The 20,815-nt window shown below is 38.7% G+C and overlaps 1 protein-coding gene across 2 annotated transcripts in view; it reads left to right on the top strand.

The window, feature by feature from the left end:
• The first annotated feature begins 860 nt into the window (after nucleotides 1–860).
• znf292.S (zinc finger protein 292 S homeolog) overlaps nucleotides 861–20,815 on the top strand; it is a 39,621-nt gene continuing 19,666 nt past the window's right edge. The window contains exons 1-5 of one of the 2 annotated variants that reach the window (XM_018265455.2): nucleotides 861–2,110; nucleotides 12,476–12,630; nucleotides 14,248–14,326; nucleotides 16,460–16,595; nucleotides 18,370–18,572. In XM_018265455.2, the coding sequence (XP_018120944.1) occupies nucleotides 1,940–2,110; nucleotides 12,476–12,630; nucleotides 14,248–14,326; nucleotides 16,460–16,595; nucleotides 18,370–18,572 (744 nt within the window). In that variant the 5' untranslated portion in view covers nucleotides 861–1,939. The remainder of the gene's footprint in view (nucleotides 2,111–12,475; nucleotides 12,631–14,247; nucleotides 14,327–16,459; nucleotides 16,596–18,369; nucleotides 18,573–20,815) is intronic. The other variant, XM_018265456.2, reaches the window with a different exon arrangement.

Genomic DNA, 20,815 nt, shown 5'->3' with positions numbered 1-20,815 from the left:
GGCCCAGCACGCACAGCATCCCCACCTGCATGCTACTCCCACTCACGCAGTGTTGGAAGGAGAATGGCAAGAGTAAGGGGATTTCAAACAACAATAGAAAAAGCAGTCCAGGCCCCCCTATGACCCAGGCTACCACAGGGTCTGCTTCTTCTACAGTTATGCTAGTCATTGAAGCTTGGCACCACTTTCTCCTTGGGACTGCATACATGTACCAATAAAGAATTTAATTTTGTACAATATTATTTAAAAATGTATGGCCAGCTTTAAAGTAAGTCAATTTATTTGGATTATCTGACAACCCTTTTTGGATCAGAGAGGTTATACAATTATCTAAGCGGGGATCTTAGGGTCAGGGCCGGATTTACACAGTGGGCACCCCTAGGCCCACTGTTGTTCATTGCCCCCGTCCCTCCCTTTTATTCACTGAATTTTCATCATTGGGACTGGAGCAATGGGGATTGGTGAGATTTAAAAATCTATTATATCTCCTGCTCATCCCCAGTGTTTCTGAACCAATGTAGGTGTGGTGTGGCAGCATGCCACCCCCCTAAAATCCTGCCGCCCTAGGCCCGGGCCTTGGTGGTCTTTCCACAAAACCGAGCCTGCTTACGGTTCAATTGTACATATATACAATTGTAAGATTGCAAGCTCAAAGGGGCCTCCATCTATTGTATCTTTAACACTTATTCTTTAATGGAACTGTACTTTGTATTTATTAATGCATTGGCCCGTTTGTTTTATTAATTCTTTGTTCTGCTGTACAATCATTTGTGCACAAGAAGCACTTTTTAAATAAAAATACACAGACACTGGTACTGCACATAGGAATAAATTAAACAAAAATTTGGGTGAATTTCTTTATAAAAACTGAAGCTGAACTCTACTCTGCATATTCAAATTTGAAGAAAAGTTTCCATCATCTGTAAACAAAAAAACATTTTTATGTTCTTTGGGTTCAGTCAAATTTAAGTTTATAATCATTAGTTAGTCAGAAAATGTGTTACTGTCACATCTCTACAGAGAAGGGTCTATTTATTAAAGGTGGGGCCAAGCATGAGGTAAATCACCCAATGCACTTTGGTTGTAAAGGAGTGACGATGGACTGCAGCCATTTTTGGAACAGTGTGACAACTGAAAGGAAGAAAGTTCAACCTAGGGTCGCCCAACCCACTTCAATGTGTAATGTTTATCAACAAAATTGTTTTGGCGTGTGGTCTCGTGTAACCAACGTGAGGTGGAGTTTCACCACAGACCCGTTTCAGCGTTGGGGTAGTGAGGAGTGAAAACTCATTTTGTCCATGAGGAGAATTTTCCATTTGGCAGCTGGTCTGCACATTTATACGCCTTTAACTGAAAAGTATCCACGTCATTATAAAGGTTTGGGAACATGATTTAATGTGTTTTTGCACACGTGACAGTAAACACCAGTGACATAGGTTTGACGGACATTTGTCGCGTTTTCCAAGCGAGCTCATTCCATAGAGATCTGTGTAGATTTTCTTGACTGATGGAATGCTCTCCCAAGCTGTACCGGAAATACCCACACGCAATACCCAATTGATCGTCTTTATTTCATTCTATGCTGTTGTACAGCACAGCTATAGAAAAACCAAAACGGTACAAAAATAGGACCATTCGCTACTACCCATAACCCCCTTGTTTGTGTAAGGCAAGCTAACGAGCAAATTCTTTTCTGCGGGGCACTTTGTTGGGAATGTAAGTGTGCAGTGGCTGCTAGCCATTGACGGTGATCATGCACGACCCCTCGGTTCCAAACTGTGCAATATCAGCGCTCCAGCGGAGAGTGTTGCTCTATGTACGTAACCCTGCCCATTATGACGTTTGCGACTCAACGTCCGGACGTGGCATTGTGGTAGCCTGACGCTCGGCGGCGGTGTGGTGGTGATTTTGGGTGTACGAGACAGAGCGGGCTCAGAATATGGCGGACGGGGAGGCCGAGCGGGAGAATGCCCCCCCTGGTCCGGACGTAATCGCCGAAATGCCTCATTTGGAGGAGAGTTTGCGAGAGCTGGAGCGACTGCTGCAGGAAGAGAGCTCCAAAGGGGAGGCCGCGCAGGCTTCAAGTGAATTCTGCCAACGGTTCTGTCAGGTCAGTGGCCGGAGATAGGCGCGGAGAGGGTGCGGTGCAAGGACTGCTGCTGGGCAATTGGACTGAGGGGAGATCCATGGTCTTGAGTTATGGGTGAAAGCGTTGGGCGGGAGCAGAAATCCTTTGTGTATTCGGACATCACATCCATGTGCGGACCCAGTTGTTATTGCATGGAATGTGCAGGTCCGCCCATATACACACTTGCACTGGCATGGGGGGAGCGATAGCACCATTTACAGACATTGTCTCGCTAGGAATAAAGGGGAAGGAACGCTTGATCGCAGTGCCCTTGCTCCAAAGTAGAGGTACGGTGGCTGCACGGGAACTCGCTTGGTACATGACCAGAGCGGCCGCCTTTCTCCCCAACGGTTTGTGATTGTGGTTATTGTGTCAGTCCTCCATCATATCTCCCCACGCCCCTAATGTTCCCATCTGTAGCCGCCCGCCTGGAAGGCGACCCTTGCGTGTTGCTTTTCCCTTCTTTCAATTTGCCCCTTGAGTGGACGAGCTTGTTTTTAGCCCTTTCCTATTGGTTGGCTTAGCAGCAGGATCGGCGCGGAACCCCGCCCACTAGTCAGAATGTAGTCTCACAAATAGGTCAGCTTCGGAGCTCTGACTGTGGGAGATTTACACCTAACAGCAGTGTTCCTTCTAATTCCTTCTTGGCTGTGTGCCCAACAGAGTTCTTTGCATTGGTTGGTAATTGTAGTTCTGCTACATTATGGCTGCTTAACCCCCTTCCCCAGGCCTTCTGTTTCCTGCTGCTTCCAAAATACTTTGTTTTGTGAGGGAGACACCGGATAGCTCAGACCCCTGCCTTCTCCATTCAAGTTTGAGCCAACAGCAGCATAACCACACAGGGGGAGTGTAATTATTAACCCATACATTCTGCAACTCATTCATATTCTAAAGGTTACTCCTGTCATCTGATTGCATACACCTTACTTTTATTGTAAAGGTGGCTATACACAGGCCGATAAAAGCTGCCAACAGACTCAGTTGCCAGTTGGCAGCCCTCCGTCGGGCTTCCGCGATCGAAATCTGGCCTGTCGATCGGTCAAGACTAAAAATCCATGTCCGATCGCGGACCCGCAACCCGACTGCCCATTTACACTTCATTATGATCTGATCGTTGGGCCCTAGGGGCCCACGATCGGATCAGCCCGATATCGCCCACCTCAAGGAGGGCATATCAGGGAGAGATCCATTAGTTTGGCGACATCCTTAACTCATTGATCAGCTTGTCCTTTTTGTTTGCTGGACTGGCCTTCCAAGTTGGAATTCTTCCCTTAGGTCTTGACCTAAACCCGTGCCTCTGGTTCATGCTAGTTTCACAGTAACACTCGTGGTTATAAGGATCAAATCCACTTTGTAAGTTTCACTAACTTTTCTACTAGAAGAGATAAAATTTATACCATTCAAATACCTTCTTTGAGGGACAGCTGTAATAAACTTGCCAAAATATTTTGTCTTTAGTAAACTCCTGACATTGCAGAATTGGACACAATCCAGTTTATCGGTCTCGAGACATAGATAATGCATAACCATAACATCAGTCTTGCCCTGTTATGTAATAAAAGGCACTGTTTGCCTAGAAGCAGTAACCCATAGCAACCAATTCTACCTACTGACTTCTTGCTAAGTGTTTAAATCACTAACATGCCCTGATTGTTTAGCAGACTGATGAAAACTGCATTCCCATTCTTTATTTTACAAAATTATTGAACTTGCCAATGTGTTTGTCCACTACCCTTCTGATTATTGCTTGTTAAATGCACATTGGAACAGTTTCAATACAGAGAGCCACACGGCAAGGTAAAAACGGAATTTACATCAGCTATAAGAAAAGAAAGTGATGGCTAAACTGCATTTTGATTGGTGTTACATTTCCTGGGAGCACATCTCAAAAACATTGGATTTGATACATTTAGGCTAGGGCCACACGGCGCGATTTTGCCGCGATTCTGCGCTGGGCGAGTTGCGAGTTACGAGTCGCTGCGGTTTTTAAGCCGAAATAGCTTTAACTTTGGCGCTGGCGTCAATGCAAATCGCGGCGAAATCGCTGCGCTAATTCACACGCGGCGATTCTTTTTCTACTGTCGCCCAGAAACGCCCAGCGAGGCAACTTCGGGCGACAATAGAAAACGAATCGCCGCGTGTGAATTAGCGCAGCGATTTCGCCGCGATTTGCATTGACGCCAGCGCCAAAGTTAACAAAGCTATTTCGGCTTAAAAACCGCAGCGACTCGTAACTCGCAACTCGCCCAGCGCAGAATCGCGGCAAAATCGCGCCGTGTGGCCCTAGCCTTAACTTCTATTGAGTTAAAGGAACAGTTACACCCAAAAGTGAAAGTGTTCTAAAGTAATGAAAATGTAATATAGTGTTCTACTGGTAAAACTGGTGTTTGCTTGAGAAAGTACAAAATTGGGGGAAAGACTACTGTAATTTAGACAAGTTGCTGTGTAGCGATGGGGCAGCCATTCATGCTGCAAAAAGGAGAAAAGGCACAGGTCACCCAGCAGATAACAGATTATCTCTGTAGCATACAATAGGATTTATCAGACGTTGCATGTTATATACTGTGTCTCTTGTGAGACACAGTACCAGGGCAGGGCAACATAATATTGTCATTCATTTAAAACACTTTAATTTTTTTGGTGTTCCTTTAAATTCCCAATCAACTTATTAACGGCTTAACGCTTTTGGGGTGCTAATTGTAGGAATTTTCATAACTGGCAGTTGCTATTGTATTCCGTGGCAATTCTTGTTATTTTGTCTGTAGATGTTATAAAGCTGTTCCATGTCGCAAAATAATAAGCCCAAAAATAGATAGAGTCAAACCATTTTAATGATTGCAGGTATATTTGCAGTTGGCATTGGCAGCCTGTGTTTTACTGTTTTTCTTCCAGTTACACAATTTCTAACTGGTGTCTCACAAGCAGCTTCTTGTCTAATAAGCTGTCTGACATAATTAGTTCACATGGAAAACCGGTCCAGGTGCAGGTTCACAATGGTCAGCTAGAGTCACGTGCCTTTTTGATTTCAATGGGGTCTCACAAAGTGTCAGAATCATTTTAATATGTGTAGCATCAGGGTTTTCTCACAACATTTTTACTCTTATCTTGCATAAATTAGCAACGGCTCATGGCTAAGAGAAAATGAAACACAAAGCACTTTCAACCTGCCTATGAGTTGGTGGTGTAATGATCATCAGTGGTACTTGGGTGCATATTTTGATTGTATTTTGTTATATCCTTCTTATTGGTGCTCCACACAATTGTTCTGCACCTTTTAACCATATTTTTTATTTAGAGAAGATTTTTCACTGGTTCTTACTGGATTACAATCAGATTGTACAATGGCTTTTACATTTTTATTTTTGAACAAATTTAATACAATTTAGTCTTCAAATTACAAAGTAAGAACTGTGCTTAGGATAAAGCAATTTGTCACAATTATGGCACCTTCAAGTGTATTTAACTGGCAGTAAATGCCCTGTGGCTTATTTAACATAGCTCTGAGACAAAGCAGGTGGTGCCTTGCACTATGGGGCATCATTTGATCCTTAATTGACTATTGCAGTGGGACATAAAGTCTGCAGAAGAGAAAATGAACAATTCCAAAGATAACTTCAGTTTCTTCTACTTACATACATATTTGGTATGCTCAATATAACGCCTATCTTGTTGCGGTTATCTCTAATTGATAGAAGTTCTAAATCTAGTTGAAAAAAATAACATCTAGCAGGAGTCCCCAACCTTTTTTTTACTCGTGTAAAATAATGTCGGAGAGCAACATAAGCATGCAAAAAGTTCCTGGTGCTTCCAAATAAGCCATTGCTTGGGTATTTGTAGCTTCTATGTAGACTTAAAGCAAACAGGAGGGTCTATTTGGCAGTACACGTGTTTGTTTGTTTTTTCAAACAAAACTTACCTTTAAGTCAGGAAATCATAAATAATACCTGCTTTGAGGCCACTGGGAGCAACATCCAAGGGGTCGGAGAGCAACATGTTGCTCACTAGCCACTGGTTGGGGGTCACTGACGTCTAGCATATGTTTTTATTCCCAGCCAGGGGTGTCCAAACTGAGGCTCGAGGGCCAAATGTGGCCCAGGATGCATATGAATGCGGCCCATCTTGGTTCCCAAGGAAATGTAATGTCGCAAAGGATATAGGAGGAGGGAGGACTCTGCCCATTGTCCAGTTAGTAATAATAATATAATAATAAGTCGATTTAATACCCAGGTGTCCCATATTCCAGTGTATAGTTCCATCTGGTTATCCAACTGGCATTGTAGTTCTTTTCTGTGTATTTCCTTTACTTTTACAAATCAAATGTGTTTGTATATTTCATGTGTGGCCCCAGACAATTTTTCTTTTTCCGTGTGGCCCTGCAAGCCAAAAGTTTGGACATCCCTGTTCCAAGCTTTACTACACACTTCACTCCCAAACTAGGACACATTTGGCATTGCTTTTTTTCTGCTCAGTAGACTACAAACTATGTTTATTTTATAAACCACTTCCCTGTCAAGACATGCCCAGAGAGGAGTACTGAATGACTGGACATCATGATTTGCATACTGTCTAGAGTAGGGATCCCCAACCTTTTTACCGTTGAGCCACATTCAATTGTAAAAAGAGGTGGGGAGCAACACAAGTATTATAAAAGTCCATTGGGATGCCAAATAAGGAATGTGATTGGTTATTTGGTAGCCCCTTAATGAACTGGCAGCCTACAGCAGGTTCTACTTGCCTGCCTAAGCCTGGAGTTCAAAAATAAGCACCTGCTTTGAGGTCACTGAGAGCAACATCCAAGGGGTGTTGCTCACAAGAAACTGGTTGGGGATCACTGCTCTAGAGCATTGTTTCCCACACTGTATGTCAAGTACTCCTTAATGGAGAACTAAACCCTAAAAATTAATATGGCTAAAAATGCCATATTCTATATACTGAACTTTTTGCATTAGCCTAAAGTTTCATCTTCTCAATAGCAGCAATGATCCAGGAGTTCAAACTTGTCTCAGGGGGTCACCATCTTGGAAAATATCTGCGACACTCACATGCTCACATGTTCTGTATTAATTACCGATCAGCATTATATTGTGACATTTCTATTCTATGTGTACTGAATATTGTGAGTTGGCCCTAAGCTCAGTAACTGATAGCAGCAAAGAACATGAGCAGTGAATCGGCAGAAAATAAATTGGCCGCCACTTGGGGCATCTTTGGAGGCACAGATCTTTACTGCCAAAGGGTTGTGGTTGCCCTAGGCTGGTACAAATGCTCAGAAAATAATGTACATATCTAGCCTACTTCTTTAGTTAGGCTTTAGTTCTCCTTTAAGGGACCCAAAAGTTGAACTTCAGGGAAGGCTTGGTCTAAAAAGCCGGAATCCTCTACCCTAGATTGATGCATGATTCAGAGATACTTTTAGTAGCAGTGGGTCTTTTATTTTGATAACCTGTATATTTGTGTTTTTGTCCTTTTTGTTTTGGTCGTTATGGATCAAAGTGGTCTTTTTTTTTTTTTTTTTCATTTGTGGTGTGCTTGTTATGAATTTTCTGAAGAAATGGTGCTCAGATTCTAGTTCCCATAGCAACATCTATTTGTATTTCCCTGCATTTTTAGAAACTTAACCTGTATAGATTAATGGACTAGCAGGGAATTTAGATCACATCATCTATTTACTTTGAAAGTCTAAAAGCCTAAAATTAGAAAGGTTATCTCTTCTATTTACCCCATGTAGATACACCATAAAGAATGATTACTTAAATGTTCAAACTGCTATACTGATAAATTCAACTAAGGCATTCTGCTTGAAAAGCAATGGCAAAAATGGAAGATATCCTTTTTTTAATTTTCAACATGCTTTGAGCCAACTGCATGCATCATATGGCTCATGCATTCATGTATATTATTGTAGAGAGGAGAGAAGAAAGAACCCCACTTGACCTTTTATGAAATAAGATGATCACTCCACAAATAATGTTATTCGTCTATTAGTCGCTTAATCAATTATCAGATGTCACATTAATTAGTCCAACTCTTAAAGGAAAACTATACCCCCAAAATGAATACTTAAGCAACAGATAGTTTATATCAAATTGAATGACATATTAAAGAATCTTACCAAACTGGAATATATATTTACATAAATATTGCTCTTTTACATCTCTTGCCTTGAACCACCATTTCGTGACTCTATCTGTGCTGCCTCAGAGATCACCTGACCAGAAATACTACAACACTAACTGTTACAGGAAGAAGTGAGGAAGCAAAAGGCAGAACTCTGTCTGTTAATTGGCTCATGTGACCTTACATGTGGTTTGTATGTGTGCACAGTGAATTGTACGATCTCAGGGGGCAGCCCTTATTTTTTAAAATGGCAATTTTCTATTTATTATTACCCAATGGCACATACTAGTAAAAAAGTATATTATTATGATAATGGTTCATTTACATGAAGCAGGGTTTTACACATGAGCTGTTTTACTCAGTATCTTTTAATAGAGACCTACATTGTTTGGGGGGTATAGTTTTCCTTTAAGTATATAAAGTGCCAGTGCTTGAATTTAATAACTAAAGTGGTGGTACAAGAGTGTCAATAAATGAAATTGATGAATAATTCTGATTGATAACCATTCGCCTTGAGAAAGCTATTGTAGCGAAACGCGCGTTGGCGTTTTGTGCTCTCTTTGGTTTTATTTATACCATTGATCTGTTTTTTTTAAAAATTAACAATTCTGGTTCGGTTAAATTCGTGTAGGGGTGGCGGTTTGGTGCCTTCCTATTCAGTTCAACTCTCTCCAAGTCTCTATCGATTACTCCAAGGGGCCGATGATTTGTGGTTTTTCAGGCTAACTTCGCTTGGGGCAAGCGCAAAATAAGAGACCACAGTCACGTTTACCTTTTCTTCTCCATTTTGTGGTGTCCCAGGGATAGAAATTACCAGGCAGCAGCTTTGGGGACAGCTCCACCATTCTTTATATAATTTCTCTAACTGTTTTACTGAACATGAGCAAGTGGCCGTAAATGTTACTATTTATCTTAAACCATTGACTCCCTTTCGATCTATTATCGCTTTTATTTGGAAATCTATTTAGTAAGCATTGCACTGCACTTTAGAATCCTTGGTAATAATTGGTAATAATTAATTAGCCTAATGATGAATTCATTATGACTTGGTATTGGGGTGGAATTTATTAAATATTGCACAGCACTTTAAATCCGTGGCATATATTATTTATTTAATTGTTAAATTAACTGGCGCTCTAATTGGATTGAAGTATTGCACAGCACTTTAGATTTTTGGTACTAATAGCCTAATGATGCATTCCTAAATGAATTGGCGATCTAATTGAATCAAGTGATTATTGGTTATCAATCAGAATTATTCATCAATTTAATTTGACACACTTGTACCACACTTTCGTTATTAAATTCAAGCACTGGCACTTTATATACTTAAGAGTTGGACTAATTAATGTGACATCTGATAATTAAGCGACTAAAAGACGAATAATATTATTTGTGGATTGATCATCTTATTTCATAAAAGGTCAAGTGGGGTTCTTTCTTCTCTCCTCTCTGCAATTATAACAGTACTGACATAGGTCAGACCTTTACCTTGACCTGGTGGTTTAAGCTATGATTAAGTAACAGGGGTTGCATTCCTCTTTTTACTTAATTCATGTATATTATATAATGTTATATCATACTGCTGAGCATCACATGACTTCTTTGCCTTGGCATATCTTTATTTACAATAATATTGAGCTGTTTGGGCAGCTTATAAATAAGTGCTCCTTATTTGTATTGGTGCATAATGTTTAGGTGGTTGGCGCACTCCAATCAAAGAGATTAGTCCCCTAGGTCTACTTGTCTTGCATGCTTTCAAGTGAAATGTAAGCAGCATATTAATCACTGCTCAAGTAGTAGTGATCAGAGCACTGTGCAGTAACCTTTACTGCATAAGGCTGCAATTGTTGGAATGACAACATAGGCCTGTTCATCATTTCTTATAAGGTTTTAGTTCTACATTAAAGAACTACTATGGCTTAAAGTAACTTTTTAGTTTTTAAGTCACCTTTTCTTTTTGAATAGCTAAATGTAGTCCATGAAAGTCTTGATTTTTTTTTCTTCCTTGTTCAGAGCAGCAGTGAGTTTCCAGCTGCCCATATACAAGAAATGTTTGGATTAGGATCTGCTATTTGCATGTCAACTGCAATATAAAGAATGGACATTGTAGCTGAGAAAAATTAGCTGTTTTTTTATATTTATTAGAGAAGACACATGATCTCTGCTGTATTCATTTCAACATTTTTCTGTTTTCTCCTTAAAGGGATACTGTCATGGGAAAAACATTTTTTCAAAATGAATCAGTTAATAGTGCTGCTCCAGCAGAATTCTGCACTGAAATCCATTTCTCAAAAGAGCAAACAGATTTTTTTATATTCAATTTAGAAATCTGACATGGGGCTAGACATATTGTCAATTTCCCAGCTGCCCCAAGTCATGTGACTTGTGCTCTGATAAACTTCAATCACTCTTTACTGCTGTACTGCAAGTTGGAGTGATATCACCCCCCTCCCTTTTCCCCCCCAGCAGCCAAACAAAAGAACAATGGGAAGGTAACCAGATAACAGCTCCCTAACACAAGATAACAGCTGCCTGGTAGATCTAAGAACAACACTCAATAGTAAAAACCAATGTCCCACTGAGACTCCTTCAGTTACATTGAGAAGGAAAAACAGCAGCCTGCCAGAAAGCATTTCTCTCCTAAAGTGCAGGCACAAGTCACATGACCAGGGGCAGCGGGGAAATTGACAAAATGTCTAGCCCCATGTCAGATTTCAAAATTGAATATAAAAAAATCTGTTTGCTCTTTTGAGAAATGGATTTCAGTGCAGAATTCTCCTGAAGTAGCACTATTAACTGATTCAAAAAAACATGTTTTCCGATGACAGGATCCCTTTAATGAATTCTTCCATTAAGGTTGTTCATATATATTTTGAATAATTTCTTCAAATTGAAGAAAGCATGAATGGAGAAATAAGAATCTGCTGCCATCTACCAGGATGCTGAAGATAAAACGAGGGTGTATGTTTCAGCAAGACAATGATCCCAAACACACAGCCAGAGAATCTCTCAATTGGTTTCAGAGAATGAAAATAAAGCTGCTAGAATGGCCCATTTATTCACACGACTTGAATCCAATTGAAAATCTATAGAAATAATTGAAGATCTAAGTTCATAGAAGAGGCCCCTGGAACTTTCTAGATTCTACATTTAACAAAGCTGTGTTTTTTCTTTCCTGGGGTTAATGATTTTGCAGAGTTTACTTTGATGCAGTACTCTGAGAAACGGAACATTGGGTTCTACTTTATTTTGGGATTCGACAAAGCTTTAAAGGATTCAGCCTAATCCCAAATCTAATCCAAACCCTAATTTGCACATGTTTGTGTGATAAAAAGTCACATAACAGTTTACAGTTTTGACTTGACATTCTGGCATAGCTTATTTAAGTCTTTAAGGTGTAAGTAAAATATTGAACATTAGTCTGTTTACAACCATTATGGTGTATGCATTCATAAAGAATCTGGTTTGGGACTAGTTTTAGGGCCCTGACACACATTCAGATTAGTCGCACCATTAATATCTCCTCCAGGGTCTTTCCCACCAACATTAATGAAAATTGCCAGTAAAAAAATATAATAACTTGACAAAGAGCACAGCTCGAAACATGTTGTGTTAAAATAAAAAACACAGTTTTTGCAGCAACCCACTGCGTCCGACTGAATTCATCACTCCTTTTCCTACAAAAAATATAATAAGTCGCTTCAGCTTTCCGAAGTTCCACGCGAGCAAATTCAGAAAGTCGAAGCAACTTGCATGTTTTCCTGCTAATCTCCTTGTGTGTCACTGACCTTAGGCTAATTGTCACTACAGACTTTTATGCAGCCTGGTAAAATTATATTCTTATTAAATTCAACCAAACTAGTTAAATGCAATAATAGACACTTTGGTGGGATATCCAGCTATCATTTAGACTATGGGTTACTCCAAGATCTTAGTAATGAATTGGAGCCATTAATATGCACAATCCATTACTAATTCGCTTTACAGGATTTATTGAATATTATTATATATTATTAAGCTGCTAGAAATATATAATGATCATTGCAGGGCAGCCATCAAATCGCCTGCATATCACTAGTCCTTGTGCTCATAAGTTCTATCCTTTCGAATGATGTATGAGCAAGTCTAAACTCAGGATTCTTTGGAAACTTCTGATTTGTATGTAAATGTATTTTTCTTCCTGACCATTAATTAAATAGATTGCATTTGTTTTTGTTTTTTTGACAGACCCTCTTTGAGTATGCTGAAAAATGGAAGGCACCTGAAGACTCTCTCTCTCTTTTAGAAGTCTATACTGTAGCAATCGAAAGCTATTCTAAAGCACGGCCATATCTTACCTCAGAGTGTGAGAATGTAGCTTTGGTTCTGGAGAGATTAGCTCTGTAAGTGTTTGTATTTTGATTTGTTTTAAAAGGAATGTTGAGTGTTTTTTTTGCAAACCAGTTGTTATATTGCTTATTTCTGCATAATTCTTGAACAATAATTGACTCTTGGCTGTCAAGACTATATAGATTGGTCAGCCCATGTCATAAGCTGTGACACTAGTAGTTATTTACTCACTGTGTAAAAGATACAGGTAAATGATATAGAATCCAGTGTTCTACCAGAAAAAAATAATGCTGCACGGCAAAATATCTTGCTATAAATGCATCTCCCAACTCCTGCGTTATTTTCTTTTTTTTTTTTTACAAATATAACTCCATCTTAAATTACAACCTCTGTTTTAACTCCACTATAATCAGAAGCATGTTTTTGTTTTTATAATGGTTGAGCAACCACAAACAAACTTAACATCAATGTGTACAAAGCCACAAGTTGATCTATGCCATTGTACTCTGGAAGGCTGGAAAATAATGCATCATGCATCACTTCTTGGATGATTTTTTGGACAGACATAATATCAAAGGCTATTGTGATACTAAGCTCTATAGTTAGTATAGATATGGGTATATAGAATTTATTTGAAAGTATGGAGGGGTGTGTGTATGGATGCTGGGTTTTCATTTGGAGGGGTTGAACTTGATGGACTTTGTCTTTTTTCAACCCAATTTAACTATGTGTAACTTCTGGCAGTCTTCACAGACAAGTCTAGGTTTGGTTGATGCCAAGAGAGCTGCTACCTATGTGAATGCTTCAGGTCAACTGTAAAGTTTGGTGTAGGAGGTACTGTATCTGGGGGTGTTTTTCACAGCTTGGGCTAGGATCCTTGGTTGCGGCAACAGTACACCTTAAATTAAAGGAACAGTAACATCAAAAAATGAAAGTGTTTAAAAGTAATACAAATATAATGCAGTGTTGCCCTGCACTGGTAAAACGGCTGTGTTTGTTTCAGAAACACTACTATTGTTTATATAAATAAGATGCGGTGTAGCCATGGGGTAGCAGATAGCAGATAAGATCTGTTGAACATAATGGTGTTATCTGTTATCCACTATTTAATCTGTGACATATAGCCTTTTTTCAGTTTCCTCCATTGCTACACAGCAATTTGTTTATATGAACTACAGTAGTGTTTCTGAAGCAAACAGTGCAGGGCAACAGTACATGATATTTTCATTACTTTAAAACACTTAAATTTTTTGGTATTACTGTTCTTTTAACCGTAACCCCAAAAAAAGTGTTTTGCAGGATTGACGATATAATGTACTGTTGCTCTGCACTGGTAAAACTGGTGTGTTTGCTTCAGAAACACATCTATAGTTTATATAAACAAGCTGCTTTGTAGCCATTGTAGCCAAGTACAGTATGCACAGAAGATAACAGATTAGTTCTGAAGAATCCCATTCTAATCTTAAAAGTTTTGTCTGTTATCTGCTGTGTACCCTGTGCCTTTTCTCCTTTTTCAGCTTTGAATGGCTGCTCCATGGCTACATAACACCTTGTTTATATAAACTAGTAGAGTTTGAAGCAAACACACCAGTTGTACCAGTGCTGAGCTAATGTGTTATTGTGTTTAATCCTTTCAGATGTAACTTTTTAATTATCAATATCACCTACAGGAGCTGTGTTCAGCTTTTGTTGTGCTTGCCACATGAATTACCTGATGATCATTGGGAGAAATTTCAGTGCTCAATAAAGGTACACCATCTTATTTTTTTTTATATAGATGTAGTATGTCCACTTCATATTTGACTTCACTTTTATTTTGCAGTGTTCAGCTGAACCTACTCTGAACTAGCAGTATAATTTTACTTTAAAGGAAAACTATACCCCCAAAATGAATACTTAAGCAACAGATAGTTTATATCAAATTAAGTGGCATATTAAAGAATCTTACAAAACTGGAGTATATATTTAAGTAAATATTGCCCTTTTATATGTCTTGCCTTGAACCACCATTTTGTGATCGTCTGTATGCTGTCTCAGAGATTACTTGACCAGAAATACTACAGCTCTAACTGTAACAGGAAGAAATGTGGAAGCAAAAGGCAGAACTCTGTCTATTGACTCATATGACCTAACATGTATGGTTTGTTTGTGTGCACGTGAATCCTAGAATCCCAAGAGGTGGCCTTATTTTTTAAATTGGCAATTTTCTAATTATGATTACTCAATGGCACATACTACTAAAAAGGTATATTATTATGAAAAAGTTTTGTTTTTGTTTTTTTTACATAAAGCAGGGTTTTGCATATGAGCGGTTTTATTCAATATATTTGTATAGAGACTTACATTGTTCGGGGGGTATGGTTATCTTTTAAACAGCTGGACAATGAAATGCGATAATTAATTTTTATTTATTTTTTGTTCATAAATTATGCTTTTTTGTATTTTTCTTGAATTTAAATATACTTGTTTGGGTTTGTAAACTGTTTGAGTCTTTTGTGGAAGTTATAAATTTTGTGAATCCATAGCAATTGTAAAATTATGCATGGCTCTGTTTGAGGCTTTTAAAGGAATTGTTCAGTGTAAAAATAAAAACTGGGTAAATGGATATGCTGTGCAAAATAAAAAAATATTTCTAAAATAGTTAGTTTGGCAAAAATGTAATGTATAAAGGCTAGAGTGACTGGATGTTTAACATAATAGCCAGAACACTACTTCCTGCTTTTCCGCTCTCTTGATTTACACTGATTGGTTACCCTGGTTACCAGGCAGTAACCAATCAGAGATTTGAGGGTGGGCCACATGGGTCATATCTGTTGCTTTTGAATCTGAGCTGAATGCTGAAGATCAATTGCAAACTCACTGAACAGAAATGTACCATGTGGCCCCCCTTCAAGTTGCTGACTAGCTCAGAGTTAGGCATAGAGGTGGGGCAAGCAATTACTTTCACATTCCATTCAGCACTTCTAGATGTCACTGCTCTCCCCATATTCCCCCAGTTCACTTACCCATTTAATTGTGTAGCCAGGGCATGGGGATGGACATCAGGTCCCCCATTCTGGTGCACAAACAAGATTCTGATATTATTGCAAGGCTTGCCTTAATAACAGTGTCCACAAAATGGCTCCTGACTGCTTGCTATAATTATGAGTTCCCAGACTGATGGAAACAAGATTCAAATAAATTATATAGTGTAATTAAAGTATATTTTGCTTGACTAACATGATAAAATAGGATTAAACCTTAAATTTAAGGTTCAGATTTTTACTTTTATATGCATGCAAGATGTTCTGTATGTTGAAGAAGATTGCAGACTGCACAGTGCTCAAGAGTTGGTATTCTGTGCCAGTGCACTTTCCTTCAAACAGGATCACCAACCCAAGATAAGCCATTATATGAGTTGGGGAGTGCTTAACACAATCACACCCAGTAAATTTTAATTAACCTGTCCTTTAAAAATGAGCTCCTTCTACCCTATTTTAAATAACTTTCTTTCTGCTGGTGCAGACAAAACATCTTGAATCCGATTCAGTTTGGTGAATTTGCCATGCCTTAGAATAGGCTGTGTTGAAAGTGGAGTTATTAGGCTGGGGCACCAGGCAGGATCAGGAAATAATATATAATGGCTGATATGGGCTGCCCATTTTGATAGTTTTCCCAACAGCACTACTACTAGAAACCAATCATTGATGTCATGCAATCACTGTGATTCAGTCACTAGCACACTGGTTTGGTTATGCCTGGTGTTATTTATGGATTAAACTGTAAATTATATGAATTATATTATTAATATGAATAGCAGGTCGTCATTATTGCTTGTATTATACTTTGGTGGCACTGCTCCTCTAGAGGACCACTAATTTATGATTTATTTTTCACCTCCAGGCTGCTCAAATGCTGTTGACTGAAAATGGTAGCTACGAGCTCTCCATTCTCTACATTCTTTCTCAAGAAACTGGAGTGTGGAAGAATCCAGTACTTACAATGATTATGAACCTAGATCCACTGGATCAATATCAAGGTAAACAGGGAAATAAAGCAAATTAGAATAATAAAGGTTTTGCATACTTGTGGCAGTTTAGCATGTTGGTTTTCAGATGACTGGATTAAAATTGCATAAAAGCTGTAGTACTTTTCATCCTGAAACGAATCTATGTTTTGGGGCTGAAAAGCACCAGTATTGGTGGTATAAGGTTCTTCCCATTCAAGTCAGTAGGAGCTGCAGGAGGAAATTGTGTGCGCATTTTGGCTAACTGAAAAGCTCCGTATGTCATAGGCCTAAGCAGATATTTTAGTGATGCTACAAACACTGCTGCACAGTGAAGTGCTGAACACCCTTGATGTTATACTTGTTGGAAACTGCAACAGGATGCTGACAAACTGGGGGTAGAGCATGAAATGTTCTAAACATTACCGTAAGTAAGGTTCATTTCTTTTTTTTTATTCTTAGTTTTTCATTGCTGTTTTGGTATTTAATCATGAAAGTTTTGAAATTTTACATATACAAACATTATTAACAGTTGCATTATACATTTTCATATGATAGTTTACTACCCAAAACCGTTAGAGGAAATGTACACTGCAGAAGAAACATTTCAATTTGATTAATGGACTTGATTTACAATTTAGAATGCCAAGGTTTTATCCAGCTCATATTTTCAAGTATTGTGTTTCGTGTCAAGGCTAGGGCAGAAGTTTTTTTTTTAGTTTTTTTTTAATACGGAAATATAATGTTACTTTTAGATAAAATGTTCTAGCTCTTTTACAAAATGCATAAGGTCAGCGCTGAGCATGAAATGATTATTTTGCAGAATGCTTCAAAAGTGGAATACCTTGGTAGATATTAAAAAGAAAATATTAACAGCTAAGTGAATTTTAAAGTGCAACCATAAGTATTTTCTCAAATGTATGTATAGTTCCAAAAATATGTTGGTTTACCACTGCAGACCCTTTCTAATGATTTGTTTCTGAAGGCTTGGTCTGAAAGAAGAATTTTTCCTTTCCTGACTAAATCAAATTTGGTTACTATTCTAGCCCCATATATTATATAATCATGGACAATGTATGGTCAGATGAGACTGTTTCTCCGCCTGAGGATAAATACAAGCCGGGAAACTGAGCACAAGGAGCCGAGGAGGATTTAGTGTAAAAACACTGCAGAATGCACTTCACATTCGCTGCATGTGTCTGCACCCAGGCCAATCCAAGTTGCTGCATCTAAACAGTGATCTAATAGTAGCTTATCACTCTTGTCAACTCTAAGAAATAAGTAACCACTGTTTATCGCTTAAGTTCCCCATCAAATAGTTGCTTATTTAACACCCTTGCTCTTGACTGACCATACATTTTTCTGTTAGCACATTATATTAAAAAACTTTATAGTTGCAGTTAACTAGAATTAACTATTCATTTTTCTGTCAGGAGGAAATGGCCATGTATTTCAACCTTTCAAGTCTTAACAGGTAATGCTTTACACTGATAAAATACTTTTGCCATCTGGCTCAGTCGAAGATGCATTATTATCTACTGACTTCCAACCCCATTGGCAGGGGAGAAAATACAAAGCCATTTACTCAAAATTCACAGTTGGCTATACACAGAAAGCACTGTATATGGAATGCTGTGTCATAGGGCACTTTTTGAACCAGTAAAAATTTATAAAAATATTTGTCCCCCAGCAGTACAGGTCAATTTGGCAGGAATCAATACTAAATAGACACTTTTAATTATGAATGTATTCTTAAGATGATAATACAATTTTCTTCACTCGGATTCCTCCTTATATTTTGTGGCAGTTGACCAGTTCCTGGTGTCAGAAGGTTCAACCCTGTTGGAAATGCGAATTAAGCAACTCCTTAAGCTCGGTAAAGTGGCATCAGCGACTTCTTTGGCAAAACTGTGTTCAGGCCACCATGAAATGAGCAAAAAAGGCAACTTTACACAACTCTACCTGACTTGCCTTTGTGCGGCTTCACCAAATATTAAACTTATAGAGGAAGTAAGTTGAATTTTGCATGAAATCTCCAAAACAATATATTGTGCATAACTTTGTGTAAAAGGGGGCACAAACAACATTTCAATACCATTACATTTTACCAAAGAAAAAAATTGCTATTCTATCTCAGCACTTTTTTTTACCGAAATGTTTTATTGGTTTTATAAACATAAAAAGTAAACTTACATAACCATGTAAGAATGATAAAGAGAAAACATTTATGGCGGCCATGTTCCTTTCAATTTTATACAGTCATACATGTAATTGGTATGACATATTATCGTACATTCTTGTTCTGGTGGTGTCAATGATAATAAGCTCGTACATGCATGGCGGAAAAGAGTAAGGGGTCATTCTCGTAGGCTAACCAGGGGAGTGTGGGTCACAACCAGCAGATTTGGAGTAAAAAAAACTTTGGTTGCTGAAGACAAAGACTATTTTTCACATAACTGTGTGCTATCTTTTTTTTTTACAGTACATGCGTTTAACAGCACATAATTTGTCAAATAATGGTCAATAATGTCATTCAGCAAATGCATGAAGATCACTAATGTAGTTGAACACGTCTTTTTCAACCCAATCTAACTACGTTAGTACAGGATTAGTTATTTCTTCTTGACAACTTTTTTCCTATTTGATCCCACTATTTACTCATAACCGTCATTTTAGATTCAATTCAGCTTGCTAATTTAGGAACGCTGAAATTGATTCAAGCTTATACAGAGAATAACAAATTGGCTAGCATAAAACATAACAAATCATAAGTGTACTTATTAGAGCTTTGCTTCTTTCTTTCCCTCTATCTCTTTTATTTGATGGAGTTTTGTAGAATTTGCACATAGGGTGTGCATAGAAATATAGCTTTCTGCACCCAGCATGCTTTTTTTTTTTTTATAAAGATACTAACTGTTGTGCTCCATCTTGAAACTGAGCCATCAAATAGCATGGCATTGAGTTTGTAGCCCTCTGTCTTTCACAGTTTTTGCTACTGGGAATGTATTCTATCCCCTGCAGCTGTTTAAAAGCTGCTTTCACAACAGTGAGAAAATCACTGTGACAACCCTCGCACACTGCGTGAATTAGTGCTGTCCAGTGAATGAAGGTGTGCAGTATTGAATGAAACAGTTGAGGCAGCACTGGAACTGTGTTACATAGTAACATAGTAAGTTAGGTTGAAAAAAGACACATGCCAAGTTCAACCTTTTAACTTTTTTAACCTGCCTAACTGCTAGTTGATCCAGAGGAAGGCAAAAAACCCCATCTGAAGCCTCTCCAATTTGCCTCAGAGGGGGAACAAATTTACTTCCCGACTCCAAAATGGCAATCGGACTAGTCCCTGGATCAGCTTGTACTTTGAGCTTTCCCTCACTTGCTAAAAAGCCTGCCAACCCCTTTTTAAAGCTAGTACAACTGATTCAAGGAGAGAATTCCACATCTTTACAGCTCTCATTGTAAAAAATCCCTTCCGAATATTTAGGCCAGGGGTGTCCAAACTTTTTGCAGCGAGGGCCAGATTTGGTGAGGTGAAAATGTGTAGGGGCCGACCATTCAGCCTGAAACATTAACATCATTTAACTCATTTAAACAAGGAATCACTTAGCAGTAATATTTGGGCACATTAGTGAAATGATCTGGCACTTGGTCTATACTGCTGCCTGTGTGCAAAAGGGGTTCACAATAGACACGTAATGGCATGTAGTGACTCATCGATCTCGCATACTTCTTTAGTTTACTGTACTTGCATGTCAGTGCGTCTATTGACAACTTCAGCCCTAAAGAAGTATGCGAGAGCAGCGTGTCACTACGTGCCAGTACGTGTCTATTGCGAACACCTTAAGCACACAGGCAGCAGTATAGACCAAGTCTCAGATCATTTCACTAAAGTGCCCAAATATTACTGCTCTGGCTACGCAATTCCTGATCATACTATGCTGGTGGGCCGCATAATTATTAATTTCATAATGGAGGCTGACGACCAGTGTAAATTTGAAAATGAGCCGCAATCGGACTTTGGACATGCCTGGTTTAGGCGGGACCTCTTTTCTTTTAATCAGAATGGGTGACCTTGTGTCAGCTGGAAAGACCTACTGGTAAATAAAGCATTAGAGAGATTATTATACAATCCACTTATATATTTATACATAGTTATATCACCCTTAAGCTCTTCTTCTCCAGCGTGAACATCCCCAACTTGGCCAGTCTTTCCTCATAACTAAGATTTTCCATACCTTTTACCAGCTTAGTGT

Source organism: Xenopus laevis, chromosome 5S (assembly GCF_017654675.1).
Source record: "Xenopus laevis strain J_2021 chromosome 5S, Xenopus_laevis_v10.1, whole genome shotgun sequence".
Taxonomy (NCBI): Eukaryota; Metazoa; Chordata; class Amphibia; order Anura; family Pipidae; genus Xenopus; species Xenopus laevis.
The sequence above is the reverse complement of the archived record's forward strand: the minus strand, read 5'-3'. Positions and strand labels throughout refer to the sequence as shown.